The sequence below is a fragment of the Saimiri boliviensis genome, chromosome 15, assembly GCF_048565385.1.
Source record: "Saimiri boliviensis isolate mSaiBol1 chromosome 15, mSaiBol1.pri, whole genome shotgun sequence".
Classification (NCBI taxonomy): domain Eukaryota; kingdom Metazoa; phylum Chordata; class Mammalia; order Primates; family Cebidae; genus Saimiri; species Saimiri boliviensis.
Window position 1 is genome coordinate 7,697,748 of NC_133463.1, and position 14,492 is coordinate 7,712,239.

The 14,492-nt window shown below is 37.1% G+C and overlaps 1 protein-coding gene across 3 annotated transcripts in view; it reads right to left on the reverse strand.

Annotated features, from left to right (window-relative positions):
• The window catches only part of ATP6V1H (ATPase H+ transporting V1 subunit H), a 98,282-nt gene that overhangs the window by 39,437 nt on the left and 44,353 nt on the right, over positions 1–14,492 (reverse strand). For all 3 annotated transcript variants that reach the window (XM_003940850.3, XM_003940851.3, XM_074386654.1), the window contains one exon: positions 1,258–1,436. In XM_003940850.3, the coding sequence (XP_003940899.1) occupies positions 1,258–1,436 (179 nt within the window). The remainder of the gene's footprint in view (positions 1–1,257; positions 1,437–14,492) is intronic.

Below are 14,492 nucleotides of genomic sequence, written 5' to 3' on the forward strand. Positions count from 1 at the left end.
ATCAATAATTAGCTAAAATGGATTAAATCATGTAAAAGCTATCACTAATCTTAGTTTTTACAAAAACAGGCCTTAAATGATTATTACAGAGAACCAGTCATAAGTTTTTAATAAACATAGTAAAGAATGCACAGCTGTAAAGCCTATTCCTGGTCTGCCTATTAGAATCAATGTATCCATATTTTAAATATTTGTAATCATAGAGCCATAAAAATCATTTTTCTTCCTCTGCAAAATCCATTACAAACCACTGATACAGGTAACACCTCCCACCTCTGGGAAATCTTCGAGCCTTGGGATTATGGCTGCATTGAATCATCTGGTAAATACATTTCTGGAGCACATACTTTGCTGAAGGCGCCTGCAGGGCAGACAGAACCTCACAACAAATACTGCAAGGTTAGCATTTTTATTACGATTTTACCAAAAGGAAAACAGACTTGAAAAAGTCAAGAAGCTTGTGTGAGGCCACACGTGGAAAAAAAAGCCAAACAATTTCAAGAATCAGCCTGGCTCCAAACCCCAATACATCTAAGAGAAGCATTTATTTTCAGAGACAAACTCTTTTAAAAACATGCCGATGGTGTAAAACAAAGAATACGAGTGTTAATGGCAAAGATCATCAAGATATTATGTATAAAACCGAAAAAGAACAAGATCCAAAAGAATCTGCAGAGCCCCATTTGTGGGTTGTCGGGGGCGGGCAGAGAGGGGCTAGAAGGCTTTTTGGAAGCAAACACATGACACCAGAACAGAGTGAGGTGAGTGAGGTAGGGAAGATGGTGGGAGTGGCATGCAGTCCCTTCCATATGGGCTAATTCTTTACTGTATATATTTATTTACATTATTTTTAATATAAAAACTGAGCCAACAGGCCTTCAAAAACCAGAAAAACAAATACTTTCTCCATATACAGACAAACCTCCTTCGTTAATTAATAAATCACCTTTATTGCTTAAAAAGCCTCTAACAGAAGACTCTCAAGGAACTCCAGGGTGGAGTCACATCCTAAGGGAGTAAAGCCGGTAAGATTTTAGACAGCAGAAAACAGTGGAAATCTCCCTATAAGAAGAGATAACACACAGCTCTGACCAGCTGTGGCCATCTGAGAATGATGTCTTCACAGCAGACATTAATGTATTTTAGTGAACTCTTGACTTACATAGGTGGCAACAAATTCAGGTTTTCTTGAACTTTCTTGCTAGTCAAACAAAGTCCAATATATCCAGCATATGAGAATTAAAAAGAATAACACACCTAAGGTCCTGGACACTCTCTCCAAGTTTTTCCAAAAGAAATTTGATATCTTCGCTGATATCTTCATCATCGTACTTCTGCTGTTCCAAGTTCTCCAACTGTTTCAGAACTTTGCACTGAATCATAGCCAGAGCATATTCTTGGCGAGTTTCTCTTTCAGTTGATTTTTCTAAGAAGTTCTGGGTTAGACAAAGTGATAGTGAGAAACTATATAATCTGTCATGTGATGTTCATAGACCTCTGCGCATTCATTTATGGTTTCTCTCCTCCTCCTATTCTCAAGTTTAACTTTCACCTTTAAGTGGATGACTGTATCTCAAATCCTTACTTTGCTCCTGATATCTGTCCTATATCAGAAGCCTACTTCCGATCACTTTTGAATTTCCTAGATTGCTAAATATCTTTAATTCTTGACCCAGACGGGCCCTACAACACTGAAAACATTTACAATGAAATCCGCCACAATCCTTTCTCATGGACTTCCTCTGGCTGTGAGCTCTTGGTTGTTGCTCACCTACAGCATATTAAGAAAGAGTGTTTCTTCAAGTTCTCAGTCACGTTCTCCAGTCTGTCACAATTTTCCCCCCTCTTATCAACCTGTAAGTGCACAAGGGAAAACAATTTTTAAAACTCCCTTGTTTGAACAATTATCAGAAAAGTTTTGCAACATTCAGGCAAATTCCCTAGTTCTCTTCTATGATTTTCTATTTGTAAGAGTACTTAACAAAACAGCAAAAGAATCCACAAATTTACACAATAAACTGTCATGGAATTAACTAACGTTTCTGAGTAAGGACCAGGCTAAGCTCTTAGAACAAGAAGCAACAAGACAGGCCTCTGTTTTCAAAAAGCTACTTTCACCAAGCTAGTTTAAAAAGCCTGTGGAATGAAAAAAAAAAAAATAGGAAGTAACAATTAACTCCAACTGTAACAAAATTTGAAATCTCTTTTTTCTTTTTTTTACAAGTTCTATCCCTAATAATGAAGCTGAACAAACGCAAAAAGTGATTTAGCTTAGCATGTGAAAGTCAGTGAGATCAATCTTCCCACCAATCTTCCCTTTAGTTTTCTACCAGATTTTAAGTACCTTGAGAGTAGTTTGTCTTATTTTTCAATCACAAGTGCTTGGCTCAGAGTTGATATTCAATAATAAAATATTTGTGAACCTAATATTCCTCCTTAGTGCTGACATCTATAGCTATCACAAATTGCTTGCAGTCCTCCTCATTATAATTAGATAATGATGAGTAAAGTAGCAGCAACAGTATAACTAAATTAATTTGCTTTTAGAATTACTTCAAAACTAAAACATGAACTTACACACAGGTATGATGGATTTAAGAACCTACTGAACCAACCTCTCTCTGGCGGAAAACAACTATACACCTTGGAAGTCCAAGGCGGGCAGATCACGAGGTCAAGAGATCAAGACCATCCTGGCTGACACAGTGAAACCCCATCTCTACTACAAATACCAAAAAAAATTAGCCAGGCATGGTAGCATGTGCCTGTAGTCCCAGCCACAGCCACTCGGGAGGCTGAGGCAAGAGAATCGCTTGATCGCAGGAGGTGGAGATTGTGGTAAGCTGAGATGGTGCTACTGAACTCCAGCCTGAGCAACACAGCAAGTCTCTCTCTCTCTCTCTCTCTCTCTCTCTCTCTCTCACACACACACACACACACACACACACACACACACACCCCTGAACAGACTGAAAAGGCGACTACTTAAAAGAACAGTAAATAGAAGCAGACAGAGTCTGGTATCAAGTATACTCACCTACAGTAGGAAAGTCAGGAACAATACAAGTACATTCCTGTCACTCCAATTTTTATCCTGAAACTAAGGCACAGTGGCAGAGAACCCACTGAAAAGCTGAAAATAGTCTTTCTGGCCTGAAGAACCAGAAAAGCAAAGCTGGAAAACCATGAACGCTGAAGTGGGTAAGACTCAGGAAGCCCCAGAAAGCAAAGAGCAAGAAAGGGGACCCAAATCCTATCTGAATACAGCTCCAGGATGAATCAGATACTGGAACTAACAGAAAAAGATTTCAAAGCAATTATCATAAAAATCCTCAATGAAATAAAGTGCTTTCAATAAACGAAAAATTTCATACAAAAAATCCATAAATTTTTAAAAAAGAAACAGAAATCCTAGAAGTAAAACTACAATTTCTGAAACAAAAAATCAGCTGATGGACTTAAGAACCAAGTGGAGATAAAACAGAAAAAAAAGTGAACTTGAAGATAGGTTAAAATTATCCAAGGAGAAAAATAGAGATAAAAGGTCTTTTATGAAATGAATGGAGGCCCAGGTCCTGTTATGTATTATCTAACAGTCCAACATATGTGCAATTGGAATACCAAAAGGAGAGGAGGAAGAGAATGGAGCTGAGATTTTATCTGAAGAAATAACGGCTGAAAGTTTTCCATTCAATGTCAGAGAAATTTTCAGACACAAGATGTCCAATGAACACCAAGTGCAAGCAAAGGCATAGCACTGTCAAGCTGACAAAAAGTTTGAAGAATGTTTTTGTTGCATACAGAATTTTGAATTTATAATTCATAGACAAAAAGACAAAACTAAAACGTAAGAACCAAAGTGACCCTGGTAAGTTCTTTGGGCCTATTTAAGTCAGCAAAGCTTCCATCTACTTAAAGTACAAAGTATTCATTTCAGAGACAGAGGACAGTTCAAAGCGAACTGTTACCTTACGTCAGAAAAACAAAACTACAATTTTGTGGTATTTTTCATCAGGTTACTTCTACCGAGACCAGCTCAGTCGTGGAGACCCCCGATCCATGTGGTGCTGAAGGTATTACAAAACAGACAGAGATAAGAGTGCAAAGGGGGACTATTAGGGGGCTAACAGCATTCCAAGCTGAGAGCGACAGAGGGCTGGCAGCCTCACCAGCGGAGAGCCTCAAGTAGACTCTGACCCACGTATTTATTCTCTGAAAAGGTGATTATTATCAACAAGCAGGTGTTCTGTTTTCTCACAGAACAAAGATAAACTAGGCAGGCAGCTGGTGCCTGCCCGCCACTGATCAAAGACAAACTAGAAAGCGTTCTCCAAGAGAAATCAGTGGGGGCAGGGTCACACATCCCATGCTTAAAGAACTAGCTTAACTGGCATATAATATACATATAGTGTTTACCACTTCAGAACTCCCTGAACAGTTTTCCACTTGGGGGCTGGCTCAGTTTCCCTTGCTGTCGTTCTCAGTAAACAATATAATTTATCACACACATTAAGAATGGTCCCAGCACTTCTGAATTTCTATTGTGTTACTGTTTTATCCTTTCAATTGTGAACAAAATGTATTTATTCACTGGTTCAATTTTAAACATATTCCAGAGACTCCATTTCCAGTAATGGTAAAATGGCTTCTATTGGATCAACCCTTTCATAGAAAGCAATGATAAAATCTAGATGATATATAAAAGATTATCCGAAAGAACAAAAGGCAGCAGAAACTAGAATGTAGTCTAGATATGAGAAGAAAAATAAAAGGAATGGCACTAGGAAAATTTCTAGTTTTGTATATGGCTCTCCTCCCAAGGACAGGTCCCACTCAGAAAAATTCAGGTAAAACTCACAAAGAACCCACAACCTCATCAGCCTGAGGACAGTTCAGAGTGACCAAAGCAGCTAGAAGTGAGAGGAGAAATCAGAGAAACATAAAGGAGCCCCAAATTCTGCGTACGAACTCTGCCCAAATCTCTAGCTGACAACTGACTTATACAATGTAAGGACAGAATGCCAGCAGCCCAGCTATGTCTAAAAGAACTGAAAAAAGATTTAAGCTGCTGCTCGCCACAGGAAGACAGAGTTGGAGTTAGAGCCCAGCCAAGCTAACTGCCTGCTAAACAACCTCAATGTCTTATGGAGAAATGTAACAGACACCAGTTCTAGGGTGTATTGCTTACAACATTCAGAATACACTCCCAAATTAATAAGCATATGAAGAAACAGGAAAATGGAACCAATACTCAAGAGAAAAGTCAATCAAGCAAGACCAACCCTGAGATGAATTAGATGTTGGAGTTAGCAGAAGAATATTTAAGGTACACATTATGACTATGCCCAAAGAAAAAGATGGTACCAATAAAAAAGCAAAAAAAGAAAGTTCATCTGAACGTGGTAAAAAGAAAAAGAAAAAAAAAAAGAAAAGAAAGTTCAGTGGAGACACAAACACTAAATTCCCAAATGGAAATCCTAGAAATAAAAATATTGATCATTTAAAATTTACAAATGAGCTCAAAAGGGGACTGGAAATGACAAAGGAATCAGTGAACATGAAGACAGACCAATAGAAATTATTCAATTTCAGAGGCAGATAGGAAAAATGCTCTTTATTCCTTCCCACAAAGTGAACAAAGGCTCCATGACCTGCAGTGCAGTATCAAAAGGTCTAATATAAGTGGAATCACAATGCCAGAAAGCAAGGATAAGTAAAAAGGTGCAAATGTATACCTAAAAATATAATAGCCAAAATTTTCCATCTTTAGTAAAAGACATAACTCTACAAACATGTAAGTTCTGTAAATACTAGGAAAGGTAGATACAAATAAAACTAAATCCAGACACATCACAGTCAATCTTCAGAAAACCAAATATATAATAAAATGTTCAAAGCAGCCAGAAAAAGACAACACATTATATACAGGGAAACAAAAATACAAAGGAAAGCTGACTTCTCATCAGAAACAATGGAAATGATTCTTCTGAGAGAGCAAAAAAAAAAAGAGGAAGACAAAGGAGAGAGGTTAGCAGAAAGTGGAATGGTATCTTGAAAGTACTGAAAGAAAAAAAGAACCACATCCAGCAAAAATATCCTTCCACAATAAAAAGTAAAATATCATTTTTATAAAACAAAACAGATCGGTCACCAGCAGACATGCACTGGAAGACAGGAAAAAGCAGGGATTGGCTGACTTTCTCTGTAAAAGGCCAAAGAGTAAATACTTTAGGCTTTGCAGTCTCTGTCACAACTGCACAATTCTACTATTATGGTGCAAAAGCATTCATTAAAAAATAAATGAGCAAAGCGGTGTTCCAGTAAAGCTTTATAAAAACAGGTAGGCCACATTGGCCCACAGGCTTCCATAGTTTGCTGATCCCTGGGCTAAAGAAAATTCTGCAGCTAATGGAAAGTGAAACCACAAGTGGAAAGCTGAGTGTCCAGAAAAGAAAGAAGAACTGCAGATATATTAATATGTAGCTGGATAAATATAAAACATGGTTTTTCCCTCTTTACTTCATAATATACATGAGACTGCTTAAAGCACAAGTTAAAACCCTGTATTGTATGGCTTATAATATGTAAATACAGTAATATGACAACCGTAGCATAAAAGATTACAACTGCTTACATTTTACGTAAGATAGTAAGATAGAGAGGATGTGTATTGTGACTCCAAGATCACCTGTAAGAAATAAAATAGTGCAAAAAGAAATAGTTAAAGACTCCAAAGAAATGTTACAATATTTTAAAAAATTTGTTAATATATAACAGATGTACCTCTTGGGGAGTACATATGATATTTTAATAGAATCACATATATGTTATAATTATGAAATCAAGGTAATTGGGACATCCACCACTTTAAACATTTATCTTTTCTTTATGTTGGGAGCATTTGAATTATTCTAACTATTCTGAAATATACAATAGATTACTGTTTACTATCAACCTACTGAATTGCACATTAGGTCTTATTTCTTCTATATAACTGTATTTTTGTACCCATTAACCAATCTCACTTCATCCTGTCCTACCACGGTACCTTTCTCAGCTTCTGATAGCCGAAGTTTATTCAGCCACGGAAAGGAATGAAATCCTGTCATCTGCAGCAACATGGACAGAACTGGAGGTCATTATGTTAAGTAAAATGAAGGTTTTTATAGGATGCACTTAATCCAAGAGAAAGCAAAAATGGAAGATGAAAGAACAAAAAAACAGATGAGCAAACAGAAAACAAAGAGTAAAATGGTAGGCCTAAATCTAATCAAACCAACAGTTCTTTAAATGCCAGTGAACCAAACACTCCAGTTAAGAGGCAGAAATTATTTTAATAGATAAAAATTCAAGACCCAAGAATGTGTTGCCTAAAAGAGACAAACTAAAGATGACACAGGTAAGTTGAAACTGAGAAGGAAAAAGATACAGCATGCAACCAGAAGCATAAGAAAGCTGGAGTGTGATACTAACTTCAAATAAAGTAAACCAAGAGCATTGCCAGTGATAAAGAAGGATATTTCACAATAATACAAAGACCAGTTCATCAGGAAAATGTAACATTTCTAAGTGTTTTAATTACAGAGCTTCAAAATTCATGAAGCAAAAACTGACAAAACTGAAGGGAGAAACAGACAAATCCACAACAATAGCTAGAGATTTTAACAGCTCTCTCAGCAATTGATAGAACCACTAAACAAAAGATCTAAATAACACTATCAACCACCCTGACCTAAATGACACAGACTACTCCACCTGCAAAATATACATTCTTTTAAAGTGCACTTGGTACAACCACTATGATAGATTGCAAGACAAGCCATAAAATGAGTCTCAAATTTCAAAGGATTGAAATCTTACAGAATATGTTCTTAACCATAATGTAGTTAAGCTAAAGACCAGTAACTTTCTAATTTCTATTTGGAAATTTCACAATGCACTCCTATGTAATCCATAGTCAAGGAAGAAATCATAATACACTAGTATTATTTACATGCTTGTCTCCTTTACTAAAATGTGAGATCCTAGTAAACATGACATACTAGATCCCCAGTTCCTCGTATGACTACTCCTACAAACTATTCTCTTTCAAAACACCTGTTATTTCTTTCTAAACCAATTATTTTCTGAGTCCTTCAACTATGGGAAGGCATAAATCTGTTAACTTCTTCCTCTTATAAAACTCTTCCCCTCTTCCTTTCCTTTTATGAGATTTTACTTACTTTTCTACTAAACTTTGTATGGTCTTTTCCAGTTACTTTTCCTATTACCCTCTCTTCTAACTTTAGAAATACATCAAAGCTTTTTTGTTTATATGGTTTTTTTGGTTAATTCCATATATTGTTGCCCAGAGAATTAAACTCCATGTTTACGATATTTATTGGCCAGGTGCTGTGGCTCATGCCTGCAATCCCAGCACTTTGAGAGGCCAAGGCAGGCAGATCACCTGAGGTCAGGGGTTCGAGGCCGGCCTGGCCAACATGGTAAAACCCCATCTCTACTAAAAATACAAATATTAGCCAAGCACAGTGGCACGTGCCTGTAATTCCAGCTACTCAGGAGGCTGAGGCAGGAGAATCACTTGAACACAGTAGGTAGAGGCTGCAGTGAGCTGAGATCACACCACTGCACTCCAGCCTTGGCGACAGAGTGAGATTCCACCTCAAAAAAAAAAAAAAAAAAAAAAAAAAAAGATATTATCATAACTAATGGCTTCAACTATTACTTCAATACATTCAATAACTAATACAGAACAGAACAGCCCTATGGTATTCTAAAACCAACTTCCCTCTCAATTGTCCAAGATAATGACATTTCAAAGATCAGTCATTTTTTATTCTCCCTTTTTCTTCAACTGTGCCAAATCAATCATTAAGCCTTATCTACTCTTCCTTAAATACATGTTCTCATTTCACTGCTTCATCTTACTATAAAAAATGAAAAGGAATGAATGAGTTATAAAAAGTAGTTTAGAAACTGAATCTGCCAGAAACAATCTACTTAATCTGACAGCAATATATTCTGTGAAATATGTTATTTTTTCTCTAAAAGTAAATGGTATCTTCACCTCAACACAATCAGAAGTGACTAATCTGGTATAAACATCCTTTTTGCCTTTGGCAAATTAATAGTGTAGAGGGGTGTTGACATATCCAAAAACAAGGTGGAATCAGGTGACAATTCCTACCTTTCTGTCCACAAAACTGAACTGCTGGCCTTGTGAAGCATACGTGAAAAGCGGTGCTTCAAAAACCGTTGGTGGCGAAGACCGGTTTTGCTAGTTTTTTGACTTTCAATCAGTCATGAGCAAATACTTTTATAAAACACAGTAAGAATGAATTTTAAGACATGTAAAATACAAGCTCAGTTTTCATATTATAATATTCAATAAATCATGATTCTGTCAAATTCCTACAAGTTTCTAAATGCTGGCTTTCACTTTCTGTACTTATCCATTGCAGGTTACTAACAAAGAGTTCACTGTACTGCACTGATAATGTGGACCACACTTTAAAAACTGCTGTATTAAATAACTCACCCCAAAATTTAAAAAGTCTGTCTTGCTAGACCTCATCCAAACCTGGTATCTACTAAGCAACATAAAGGTTAGGCAAAGAGATTGAGGCACAATTCCTTAAATAGGGAATAAGTGGCTAGACTCCAGAATAAAACTTCTTCATGGCAATACCTCCACGCCATAGCAGTGATCAAAACGGCCCCACACACTCGGACTAGAGCTAGCCTCTTTGAAAGAGTTATGACTATGAACTGCCTACATGGGAAAATGCATGTACATGCATGTGCATGTTTATGTCTGGTGAGTATACATGTGTATATGTGAACTAAACATCATCATTAATCTATCTAATAAAAAGAACAATGCAATTTGGCCGTAATTATTAAGGCTTTCTGATGAAAAGCATATCATTGTAAAAAAAAAAAAAAAAAAAAACAATTCACTTTATATGACAGATAACATAGGCTTTTGATTAAACAGAGCCCAAAAAAGAAATCAAATGCACAACAAAGGATGTAAAACTCTAGGCAACAAAGATGATCTTCAATGTCTTTATCAGTCACAGCCCCAAAATATCCTACTTCATTCAAGGACCTAAAGATTGACAAATCAATTTAACCAATAGCAGTAATATTTGCAGAGACCTGGAGTTCAGCACGTACTACAATTAAGTGAGATTGATATGCTCAAAATTAAAATTCATCCAGCCAAATGGAAAATAATAATAATAATAATTAGAAGCTGCTAGATTTGTTCATCTCACAGTAGCTCAACAAGCTTCCTAAAGCCTCTCACAAAAAAAACTCCAAGTTTTAGGATGTGACAAGACTATCTTCAAATAACCTCATCAGTAAAATCCTTTTTAAAGGCTACAGGAATTCGAAGTACTTTAAAAATCATCATTGTTAAAATCAGTTTGATGGTATAAATTAAATGGCTTTACTGTGTCTTTATCAATGGCTCAATTTTAGTTCCACTGTGCATATCAAAACTGTGGATGTCTAAAGATGTTCTTCTGACTTTCTGCTCTCAGCATATTCATGGCATGATAACACTACCCCAAATTTAGCACATGAGAATCTTAAAAAAAAAAAAAAAAAAACACCTAATATTTCTGTCATTGGACTGGGTCTATTTTAAATATTCTGAAAACCAAAATTAAGCAATAGAAGTCCATAAGTTATTAAATTCTATCCATTGTAGGTTAAAAAAATTGAAATTATATATTTTATATAAGATTTTTAAGTCTTGCTAAATATTAAAGTCACATATTCACCCTGCCTCTTTTAAATCAAACAAAACAGCACTAGATCTGTACCTGGGCTTAATATTAACTTAGCAAGAATCCAACTTACAGAGATAAAGAGGAAAACTTCTATTATTCCATGATTTTATGAAGAAAGAAGGCAGGAAAATAAACACGTATTATATATTTACTATTGCAGACACTTTAACTGTTATTTCATGGATTCCTTCTCTAACGTTTAAATGAGTTAAGTACCATATACCACCTTTCACCATAAAGAAACTAGCTCTGGGAGTCCAAGCCACTCTCCCAACACTAAACAATCAGGTGTTGGAATTCACATCTAGGTCTACCCACGCCAGAAAGATTCTTCTCTATCCTTCTACTGTACCATTACGAAAGAGCTACATGACTCTACTTCCCAAATTTCCATAAAAGTACATAATTAATTCAGAAAGCTCCCAAATGAGGTCAAAAGAAAAACCTAAGAATCTCAGGTGATTTTTTTTGAGCTTGTATATCCTAAACACAGTGACTTCATCAAGTTACTCTATCAAAACAAAGGCTTACGCCAAATACAAAGGCCCTGAGAAAACGTATCCTGTCTTACGCATCTTTCCACACCCTCAGTAACCAACGAATCGCACATGTTTGGTCTTCAATAAATATCTGATGCATTGATTGAGAGATGAATAAATAATCTACAAGAGGAAGAACAGGAGAGAAAGTGAAGGAAGAACTTAAAGGCAGGATTCAATTGATATCAACTAACATCTCTCTTCTGTGACATTACAGTATTAGATACCTGCTTCCAATAACCCTTTTATTTTGCTTAATGATTCAAAACGGAAAATAATGGAAGGGAGAAGGAACTGAGTGGGAACAAAAAATTAAGTAGGGTATGTGGGAAGCTTAGACAGAACGTCATACAATGATTAAAGCAGCTTTTGGGGGGCTTGAGATGAAACCTCAGCCCATCATTAAAAATTATTAGTACCTGGGCCAGGTGTGGTGGCTCACGCCCATAATCCTAGCACTTTGGGCGGCCGAGATGGGTGGATCACTTGAGGTCAGGAGTTCAAGACCAGCCTGGCCAACATGACAAAACCCCATCTCTACCAAAGATATAAATATTAGCCAGGCATGGTGGCACATGCCTGTAGTCCCAGCTACTCTGGAGGGCTGGGGCAGGAGAATTGCTTGAACCCGGAGGAGGAGGTTGCAGTGATGCACTGTAGCCTGGTCGACAGAGCAAGGCTCTGTCTCGAAAAGAAAAAAAAATTATTAGTACCTGATTTTTTCACAGAAACTTAAAGCACTTAAAATATTATCTAAATAATACCTTTAAACGCCACGTAGTTTCCTGAAACTGAGAGGAAAAGATACAAGGTAAAGATATATTCTTTGAAACAACAGGGCAGCTAAAATAAGACCCTGACTTCTACTATAGCTCTTTCCCATGCCTCTATTTTACCTTAAATAGACAAGTTATTAACAAATTATCAAAAGCCTACAACAAGAAATAATTATAAATTTTTATAGTCTTTAACATTTTTAAAAATAAGTATTTTAATTGCAAAAAATATATAACATACAGAAAAGAACAGATAGAGATAAATGGAAAAATAGTACTATTCACTTCCCCATGAACTACTTAGGAAACTGTTGACCTTTCTATTGCCCATAAGTGAAAGTCACACAAAAGATAATAAAAACAATAATAATTCATCTTTCTAGGATAATCTGATTGCAAAGACATCAAGTCAAAGGTAACCATCTTTCCTAACAGTTTAGCAATTACAAAATATATCTCCTTTTGTGAAAAAAAAGCTTTCCATACCAAGTTCATTAACAGCTCCCAATTTAGACAGAAGTCCATGCACTAACAGAAAACAGGGACCCCTCTCTCTCTAGTCTTGCTTTCTGTGACATGTTCATCAAATTAAGTAAACATGTTTTATTTCTCTCTTAATTTTTAAAATATGAATATTCAGTAACCAGACCAATCTCTACTTCCAGGTAACTTCTCCTTGGATCACAATTCCTTCGTAAATAGCTCACTTTTGTTCCAAAAGGCTTTTCACTATTCTTTCTGTGTAGGTAACATCCAAAGACAAACCCCACAGAGACAAGTATATGAACCCAGTGCTCACACAATCTGAAGTAAGTTCAGCACGACTGCTGTAGCCCTGGTGCCAACAACAACCCCACGACCAGCCCCTTACACAGTTACAAATATTTACTGAGGGTATATTAAGTGCCAGAGGTTCATTTAGCACACATTTTTCAAAGGCTGTTATCATGTGAGCATCCACAAAGTGATAGATTTAGGAGATTACTCTCACAGGACACATGAAAAAAGCTAAGGCACAGAGAGGCTAAGCAACTTGGCCAAAAGCCCGGAGGCCAGCGGAGGAGGCCAGCGGAGGAGGCCAGCGGAGGAGGCCGACGGACCTGACCACCACTGCACATGCCGGCACACTCACTGCCGGCCTGAGTGCACACATACTTTGTAGTGAGGAAGACCAAGCATGATTCACCCAAATCACGTGGAGAGATTTCAAAGACTCCTTCGGCTATTCAGTGCCTACCGCAATTCATCCACAGTTCAAGCCTAGCTGTAGTAAGGGAACAGAGATCATAAACTCCAGGTTTTAAAACGTCAAGGGGGCTCCATATGTGGGACAGATATTGTAGGTAATTTATAATTTTACTTACTATTTTTCTATCATGTCTTTTTAACCACATTATTTTTATAACAGTACAAGATCAAACTAGCTCCATTTTTCCAAAAGGTAGATGCTTAATTTACACTAGAAGATTCTGGCAAAATAAAGGCTCCTGTGACAATAATAGAATTTCAAAAAAGGAAAGACAAGGGAGAAAACTCAAAACTAAGGCAAATGGAACAGAAGGAGCATTAAGCCTTCAGAGCATGAAGTGATTGAGTTGAAAGATGCAATATCTATTTTGCCACAGTGAGTAAATTTAAAAGAGGAATCAGTCCTTATTCCACATTCTCTCAGAGCAGGAAAGTACAAAATAAAATGCTAAAAGTAGGTCTGACAAAAGATCTTATTTGACGGTGTCATGCTTTGGTGAGTGATGTCCAAGAGTGTGAAGACAAGTTAGTGTCAGCTCACAACCAAGATGACTGAAACATTCACGTTGGCCCCACTAGTTCTACGCACAGAATGGGACAGCCAAAAGATCCATTCACAGGGCAAGTCTGTGCCTTCAGAAACTCAACAGCCACAAGTACCAGGGTTGCATCTTCAAGAGCCAGATTTATGTGCTCCATTTACTCTCTCGGATTTCACCCTGGGTGGTAAAGAGGAATAATAAACCCTACAAGAACAAATTACTGATGATTCCAGAAGATTCTTTCTTCACGTGTTAACATTCAACTCTCCGCACCGTTGCACTTCCAAGGCAACTAAGCCTGGTGAGCCCTCTCTTCTCTTCACACCCACCTCCTCACACCATCCCCCTCTGGCTGTCCTCCTCCCTTCTACTGTTTTTCCTTCCTTCATCACTCATCACCACATTGCACCGGCATTGCTTATTCACGCTGTCTGTCTTCACCAAACCATAAGACCTCCAATGCCCAGCTCTATCTTAGTCATCTGTGTCCCCTAATAATCAGCATAGCCGCTGGCACAAACATGGAACCCACAACTGTTTTGTGATTTAGGAGAGACTGGCAAAAGGCTCCACTTCTGGAATTTT